The 8491-nt window shown below is 43.1% G+C and overlaps 1 protein-coding gene across 3 annotated transcripts in view; it reads left to right on the top strand.

The window, feature by feature from the left end:
• The window catches only part of FNIP1 (folliculin interacting protein 1), a 62835-nt gene that overhangs the window by 30280 nt on the left and 24064 nt on the right, over window positions 1-8491 (top strand). For all 3 annotated transcript variants that reach the window (XM_027643099.1, XM_027643097.1, XM_027643098.1), the window contains exon 3: window positions 5242-5385. In XM_027643099.1, the coding sequence (XP_027498900.1) occupies window positions 5242-5385 (144 nt within the window). The remainder of the gene's footprint in view (window positions 1-5241; window positions 5386-8491) is intronic.

Genomic DNA, 8491 nt, shown 5'->3' with positions numbered 1-8491 from the left:
CGCTCCCCTGGCGCTGGGGCTGGCACTGCTGTGCTGTGTGGTGCTGAGTTGTGTCCCCATAAATGCCCCTGTGGGCAGGCCAGCTGAAGGACGAGGAGTTTGCCTCCAAGGGCCGCCAGTTGACTGGGATAAGGATGCCATGGAAATGGTGCCACGAGGAAGCAGCGGGGAGTAAAGTAAAGTAGAAGCTGGGAAGAGGAACCTTGTGTCACAGTGTCCCTTGGAGCAGAGAGGGAGAGTTCAGGGTCAAGGATTAATTGTCTCGTTTTACTGTTTTCCTTTGTGTGTTGTCCACTGGGGATTTATGACCCCGTGGTTACCATTTGGGGTCTGGCTGAAGAGAGGTGCTGATGGACATGTGGGAGCTAAAAGATTTCCTGAGCTTAAAGATCAGCCTAGAAGAAGGTGTGAAGTCCAGGGGGGAAGGAGGGGTGTCAAGGGACCATGAGGAAGAGGAAGGAAAGGAAGAGCCAAACTGCACAGTGCTGAGCAGGGCTCTAGACTTTGGGTGTGTGGCAGGAAAGAGGGAAAGACAAGGAATCAGAGAAGGGCAGTGACTTGTTGCCAGGACCCCGAGGCAGAAGGGGATTTTCAGGAGCAGCGTTTGTTTTGGTTTTTTGAAGAAATGAAAGAGAAAGCGTGACCTGGGATGCGGAATTTGAGATCTAGAGGTGCAGTAATGAACTTGGGTTTGGGGAGTGGAAAGTTCACTTTTTCCATGTAACCTAGTTGTCTTTATATTCAGGATAATTTCAGTGAAAGGTCACATGATATTTGATCTCCTACAGCGGCAATTTCTTTTACTCCAAATGTCATATTTATCCCAAAGTAGAGAAGTGGCATGCTGGTTGAAACAAGCCAGGATTAGCCACGTGTTCCAATATACTTCAACACTGGATAAATGTTGAACAGCAAATTGCTTTGAAGGATTAGTAATTGGATAGTGAGCCTTTTGCTTTTAGGTGAGTTGTGTGAAATGGAGACTCTGGACTCTGTCTGGCTCTCAGGGCAGGTTTCCACTGAGCCAGGCTGAGCAGATGGATAAAGCTGTAAGCACAGAGATCAAGTCCCACCTTCTTAGCTCTGCTTATTCTCCCTAAACAGAAATGGAAAAATACTAGTGGAGTGGGGGAGCACGGGGTTGTCTTGACTTTTTTCAGTGACCTCTGAGTAATAGAGGAACTTGACAACTCTGGAAGTAAAGGGAGATTGCAGCACTGACAGCTGCATTTTAAGAAAGATACCTGGATTTTTACAGCAGCACTGAAGGGGAGAGATGAATGCCTGTTCAGGTTACTCCCATGTCCTAGGTGGATGCATACATTTAATTGCACATTCAGACTAACAGATATTAATAAAGCAGAAGACTTAATTTATCTGTTTTGGAATAATTTTTCAGCTTTGCTGGAAAACCTGTTCTGGAAACGAGGTACAGAGCTCTTGAAGAGTAGCGACTTTGCTTGGAAACAGAGATTTCTCTATCACTGCCACCACAGTGGTATTTGAGCACCTGCTGTTCAGAGAGGTAGAAAAGAATAAAGCATAGGATGACATTTCTCTTTCCTCCTGTCACTCACAGCCCTAACACACCTACACACAGTCTGATTTAGTTCAACACACCAGGCTCCTTTCAACTTTCTTATTATCCCCAAACCAGAACCTGCCCAGCAGAAATTCAGCACTGGGCATGTTTTTTCCACTTATTGAGGAGATTATTGACCTTGTAGCAAAGAGTCAAAGGTCTTTGCTGACAGATGTGGAGAAAAGAGACTCCAGAAGAAGAACTGAGGAAGAAAACTCCTTTGTACCCCATCATACTACAGAGACATTTTACATTTATCTTCAGAACTACCTGATAGGTCTCCAAGACTTTCAGCAACCCATGACCTCTAATGTAAGAACTGGGACTGCCAGAGCTCTTTGGAGCTGGGTGGTATCTGCAGTGAGCTGGCAGAGAGAGAACAAAGAGTGTGGCCCCAGCAGGGAGAGCAGAGTGGCAGCCAGGATCCACGGCATCCTTCCAGCAGATGTTCTGCTCTCCAGCAAAACAGGGCATTCCAGAGCACTCTGGCAGCACCTTGCCTGGGGAGCTGATTTGATACAACCATATCTAATTGGAAAGAAAATTCACAACTTTGAAACTTTCCCTCGTACAGTTCTTAAATAATTAGGTTACCTTTGTATTTTTGGAAACCCGGCTTGAATATCTTTGGACTATTATACTGGAATGCAAGTAATCCCACTCCTTTGATGCATAATATCTTGAGATTTGTAGCATCTAAAATTTCATTGGCATTTGGAGTCAGAAATTGCAGAGGAGAGAGTCACTGCAGGTACTTGATCTCATTGTCCAACAAGTTCTTCTTGAGCATATGCTAAGTTTGTAAGAGAGCAAACACCAAAATTCATCCATGATCTGCATTTTAGGAGGGATTTACTGTTCACAAGGTTCTGAAAAGTGGTGGCTGAAAGACCCTGACCTCCTTTAAAGACTCCTTGCAGTAGTTTTGTTTCATTAAACTCCACTGCAAAGACCAAACAGCCATTTTCCTGGTTTGCTATTTAAATTAGGCCACTGTTACTTCAAGTTACCAGACTCCCCAGTGGATCTGGGGAAAGCTGCTGTGCAGAAAAATGCAGTGACAATGAGAATAAATGATTTTAAAGTAATTAATTTGCAAAGTTACCCTATTCTTTTTTAATGCAGAGGATCTTTATTCTCTTGTAAAGCCAGTAAATGCATTTCTTCATTCTCAAGGAAGCTTAGTTCTAATTGTAACTTTTTAGAAGGAACTTTCAACATCTGATGGAAAATGCAAGCTGAAATGTGGTTTGCCTGCAAAAGCTGCTGTAACCCTGTGGATTGTATGTGGTTTTATCACATGATGCTTGCCTAGCCTAGGACATTGTTGTTTGTGTCAGAGATAAAATGCAATTCTAGTTCACGAGTTCCTACTGAAGTCATATGATGATCATTCACATGTTCCAGCCATTGTGCACTGTGCTCAAGCCACAGATCCTCAGCAGCCATTAGCAAATCCACGTACTGCAGGAATTCAGCTGCTCCCCGGGATGTTGTAAGGAGAGGATATTACAATGTGTCACAGAGCACAGGGCTGGCTGGGCAGGGAACGCTCCCCTCCCTCTGCCACGGAATTACTGATTTCTCTGCACATTTTTCCTTGAGGCTTTCTGTGGCAGCAGCTCTCTGAGGGAGCAGCAGTGCAGGCTGCCACGTGGAGCTCAGTAATCCTGGACATTTTCTGCTGCTTTGCTAAATCTCACCCACAATTAGGGACAAATGGCAGTCACCTCTCCCTAAAAAAGTAACCTGGACAACCTAGGACAGAGACATGGAATTCCCACCATGTCCCTCCTCAAAATCCATCCACAGCAGTAAAGCCAGTCATCTTTTTGTACAGTTGTTCCTGATTATTGAGCAGAGTCATGGAATTACCACCCTGTGCTTTGGTTATTTCACACTTTTCTTTATGCATTTTCCTTTTTTACATAGCTATTAAGGATTGAGGCATATTAATGTTTTTGGATGAAAGGAGAGGTGATGAAAGGTGAGTCCAGAGGTGAAGCTGTGACATAAAACAGCAGCTCTGGGTTTCCATCTGTCCCTTGAACCTTGCTTCCAGCAGGATTTACTTGCAGCTTGCTCTTACTGGTTTGCTGATTGTGTAGGAAATGTTAATTGAGGAAGTCTCAGGGCAGAGTTGGTATGGAATTCTGAGCAGTGTAGGCTATTTCTGTCTCCTAGTGCTGCCCACCAGCAGATGTAAATAATGGCAACCTTACGTGGGTGTGCTGAAGTGTAACGAGTGTGTGAAAAATACATTGAGATCTTTAGGTGAAGAGGGTTGGCAATGCCAGTGCTGGTATAAACACCATTAACTTATGTGGATGCTGATTCTGCTTGGGCTGCTGAGATTCACAAGGGAAATCACAAATGTGTTTAAATTGTGAATGAAACAGTAGTGGAGCACCTCCTGTGCCAGTGATTGATGATACTGCATGTGGGGAGTGGATGCAGATCCTGCCCATCCTGTACATCAGCTCCATCTGGGCCCTCCAAACTCCCTCTTCTGCTGTGCTTTGTCTGAATCTCCATCAGAATTCACCCTGTGGATTGATTCTTCATCATTTTGTGAAACTTTTTTGACTTCTCTATTGATGCCTAAAATGGAAGAAAAAAATTCTCCAGACAATATAAGTACAGGGAAGGCAGAGAGCAGTTTTTAATGAAGGCTGTCAGGTGCAGGGAGTACATAGGCACACACACACACACACAGAATTCTCACACTTCTATAACTTTAACTAATTTCCATGTCTAGTGGGTACATCCAAAAACCATTTTGCCCCTGGTACCACCCTCAGCCCCTCCAAGGGTTCTGGGCCTTCTATCTTATTTGACTACAGTATATCTTATTATTCTGGTCCAGGTGCACATCCCAAACAGGATGTCCTTACTAAAATCTCTTGTAAAAATTGTTAAACAGAAATTCATTGGAAAGTAGCACAAACCAGGAGAAAACACTTCAGTAACTGTCTAAAGTGAAAGAAAACTATACAGCTATATTACTATCTACAAAAACCCTAAAAATCTTTAGGTATCACTGTAACACTAACTTTTTCAGCTTTGTTCATTTTCAGCCTCACAATTCCCTCGTACTGAAAACATGAGGAATGTGTCACCTCTGTGCCACTCTTTAAAAAGGCTAAGGGGCTTATACACAGCTAGGGAGAGATCTGTAGAAACCAGGATCTTTTCTCTCCACTTATCCCTGTAATATGAATCTCCTGAATTCAGTGTTACTCTTACTTGATTATTTATGGTGAACTGCTCCTTCTCTGTGTGCCCATCACTGCTGTGTCACCTCTGCCCTGACAGGCACGGGGAGCAGGGTGAAGACAGCTGGAAATGCTTTGCTGCCATCCTCTCTCCTAATCCTGGGTCTAAAAATGTGATTTGTAAAGCTTCAGAGATGGATGGCTACTCAGGAAAATAGAGTTGGAACGACCTGTTTTCTCCGGGCTAATTGGAATTAAAGGAGCTCAGCTTTCCTTTGTACAGCCAGGCTGCAATAGGCACAGATGTGTATTCTCTTACCTGTTTTTCTGGGGCATAAGCCTTTCAGCTGTCAAATATCTTACCTAAACAGGTAAGTACAATGCTGCTAGCAGTGATTTCAGGTCGTGGATCTTAGTGTGTCACATGTATTGTCTTTATTTCAGAAACTCTGCAGTGATGCTCAGGTGAGAGTGTTTGGGAAATGCTGCCAACTGAAGCCTGGAGGAGACAGCTCTTCTTCCTTGGATAGCTCAATCAATTCATCCTCCTCGTTCTCTGATCCAAAAGAACAATGCCCAAAATACCAGGTGAGTCACTTTTGATTTCTTTTTTGTTTGCATAACCCATGTCAGGTACCACGAGCAGGTGAGGTTCTGCCTGTTTTAAAGTGCTTGAAGTGAGAGGCTGGAGCGCAGTTCTCAGTCAGAACCAGGCTTTGGTTCTGACTCAGGAATGGTTAATGCTGTAGCTTTGGGTTTGAACAAGTCTGAAACCAGCCAGCTGGTTCTCTCAGGATGTGTCTTGAGTGGCAGTGATTTCTCCAGGGCACTTGTTGTGTCTCATGACCCAGGTGATACCACTCCTTCAGTACAATCAGACTCAGCCCAAATATCTTGGTGTAGATGAAGTAGTTTATTTTACTTTATTGCTAAATGCCAGGGAAATGACAGAGAGACACTTTCTATAGGGACTGTCTGTGTAACAGCTTTGTAACAAGGGATTCAGTGCAATTGAGTTCCATTTTACATAAGAGATTTTGGCCACGAGAGTAGCTAGAGTCATCTGACACAGATATATTTCTGTCATCTCTCCTTCCATGGATCACAAGTGTTTTATATTAAGCCACCCTAAAATAGAACTAAGCCCTTCCACTCTTTGTAATGAAGTAATTGTGTGTTTGAGGGAAGCTGCTATCTCCACAACCTGCTCTGAAGTACAGTACTACTGATGTCTTAATCTCCCGTAGATAGAAATGAAGAACCTTCCAGTGCTGACTCTCCCACTGTCACGTTAGCTCCTGCTATATTTGGAGAGCTGTGTATTCCTGTTTTCTCTTTCTCATCACACTCTTTTCCACAGCTTTGGTAAGGTGGCTGAAGATCTGTTTTCTGTTCCTCCCTTCCTGGAAGGGCATTTAACTGTGGTTCTGAAGGGAAGAGACATTTCTGTCAGCAGCTCCCTTCCAGCACAGAGTAACCTCCTTTGTGCCCAAGAAAAACGATGGCCCCCCACTATCCAGAAACTGTCTCTCCACCTGGGCAGGCTCTGTCCAAACAGTGGTCAGTGTTATTAAAGGAAATTAATTTTAGTGGTTGGCATGACAGTGTAGTATAAAACTGAGGAAAGTTTCCCCTTTTAAGTGCCCACTTCCTCATGTGTATCACTCAGTCTTGCTGAGGTGAACTGATGTGTGGCTACGTGACTGTGCCACAGACTCCCAGCTGAAGTTGGTCTTCCACAACATATTTGTTGTAAACTATCTGCTGCATTCATCAGACTCCTTCCAGGCTTCCCCAGCAAGTGAGCACAGAGCTATAAACACAAGAATTCTTTAATGCCCAATAAAAGTTGGTATCAGGTCTGCAGAAGGGCCAGAGTAAGTTTGTCCAGACATCACTCAGCCTGGCATTTCCTATGTTCTCACTGCTGTGTCTGTAACCTCAGAGGTTACTTAATGTATTTGCAGTATTTGTAAGTTGTTTTGTTAGGGTTTTTTTGTAAAGCTGTAAATGGAAGCTCAAATAATACAATGCTGTGGGACTTTAAAATAGTTCTTTATGTTTTCTTGTTTAAATACACTTTGACTGTATATGAGCAACTTTAATTACAATGTGAAATTCAGGGGTTTTGTTCCAGGCTTTCATATTTGTAATTATGTCCCATCCAGATCCCTCAAAATATGATTAGAATCCATTAAGATAAAGCTAGACATGATTCCAAGCTTGCCCACAATTATTTGCACATTATGGAACTGATGTTGCCCCTTTTGCTTGTCAGTGCAGGCAGGACTGAAGGTCTTTCAGGTTTGTTGATCACAACATTTGACGTTTATTTCTTCATTTTTAATTTTCAGATGCACTTGGTTATTGACAGGACAGTATGTACAGCAGGGGGAATATTAAATGCTGTAAATATATTCAGAAGTGTAATTTTCAAATCACTCACATGTTACTGCCTCTAATATGCTAATGTGCACTCACCAGCACTTGTGGGTATTTTATGATCAGTTTTTATGTGAGCTGGTAACCATGGCCTGGGGAGTTGGTTTGTGGCCAGGCTGGCAGTGCCACAGGTTGTGCCCTTTTTGCCAGATGCTCCCTGGCTACTTTTTGTTCGAGTTTTTAATATTTAACCCCTTTCCTCAGTTGATTGCACTTTACTTTGGTCTTGAGTGACCTTTATTTTGCAGCATTAGAGGCCCAAAGAGTTGGGTTGTAACAGTGTTTCCATATTAAATGCATTAAATATGTGTCTTCTGTTATGCAGGGTAAAATTATTGTTATTAAGTGTAGATGAAATGCCAGACTGAACAGGCCATGGGCACATCTTATCATGCTCTTTGCCTTCAGCAGTGCTTGTCTATCTTTCAAAGGAGAGGGAAACCCCTACAATTAAATTTGAAAGCAGCTGATTTTCACTTTAATTTGGTTGCCTGACAAAGAAAATCAATACTTTAAGATAAAGTATTTTTCCTCAGCTTTAGAATTAGATTTTCACAACAGCAGAAAGTTGAAATCAAAACCGACCATCAAGGGCTTGACATTTAATCAGAATTGTGTCCTTCATTTGGAGATCAGCAACAGATTTAAAACCAACAATCATAGTGTGTGGCTGTAGTAATTTGCAGTGTTCTCAAGTCAAGATTTCATGATGCTGGCAAACCTGTTATTTCCTAGAGCCATTAACATCTATGCTGGGATTTCCTTGGAGCTGCTGGGTCATACTGACTGGTTTTAAATTCTGGTTTTTCCAGTACTGCCTGCGGTGCACCTGGGCAGTGGGATATCCTGGGAGGTAAAGATGGAAATTTCACCGAGGCCCAGCTAATGATCAGGTTTTGCCCTGTCATTGAACACTAACAAACCTTGCAATTGTATCCTCATTTTTATAACTGTGGTTGCTGCTTTTAGTCATTCTTGCAGGGATAGCAGATTTCAGAGGTTAATAGTATGGCTGTTAAAGTATCATCATCTTAATTGAGAGTGCTTGAGAAGAGCTAAAAATTGAGATGTGTTGTAAGTGTGTTGCCTTTTGGCTGATGAGCACTTCCTTGTTCCTGCCCTTGTTCTGTGGGTGAGTGTGAGCAGAAACCTCGAGTGGGATGTTCACAGCCCTCCCTGCTGCTGGCAGGAGCCTGTGGTGGGGACACCCTGTCCTTGGGTGTGCTCTGGGCTCACTGTCTGACACTGGCAC

Source organism: Corapipo altera, unplaced genomic scaffold (genome assembly GCF_003945725.1).
Source record: "Corapipo altera isolate COAL_440 unplaced genomic scaffold, ASM394572v1 75, whole genome shotgun sequence".
Classification (NCBI taxonomy): domain Eukaryota; kingdom Metazoa; phylum Chordata; class Aves; order Passeriformes; family Pipridae; genus Corapipo; species Corapipo altera.
Note: the sequence above shows the minus strand (reverse complement) of the source record. Positions and strands in the feature narration are given on the sequence as shown.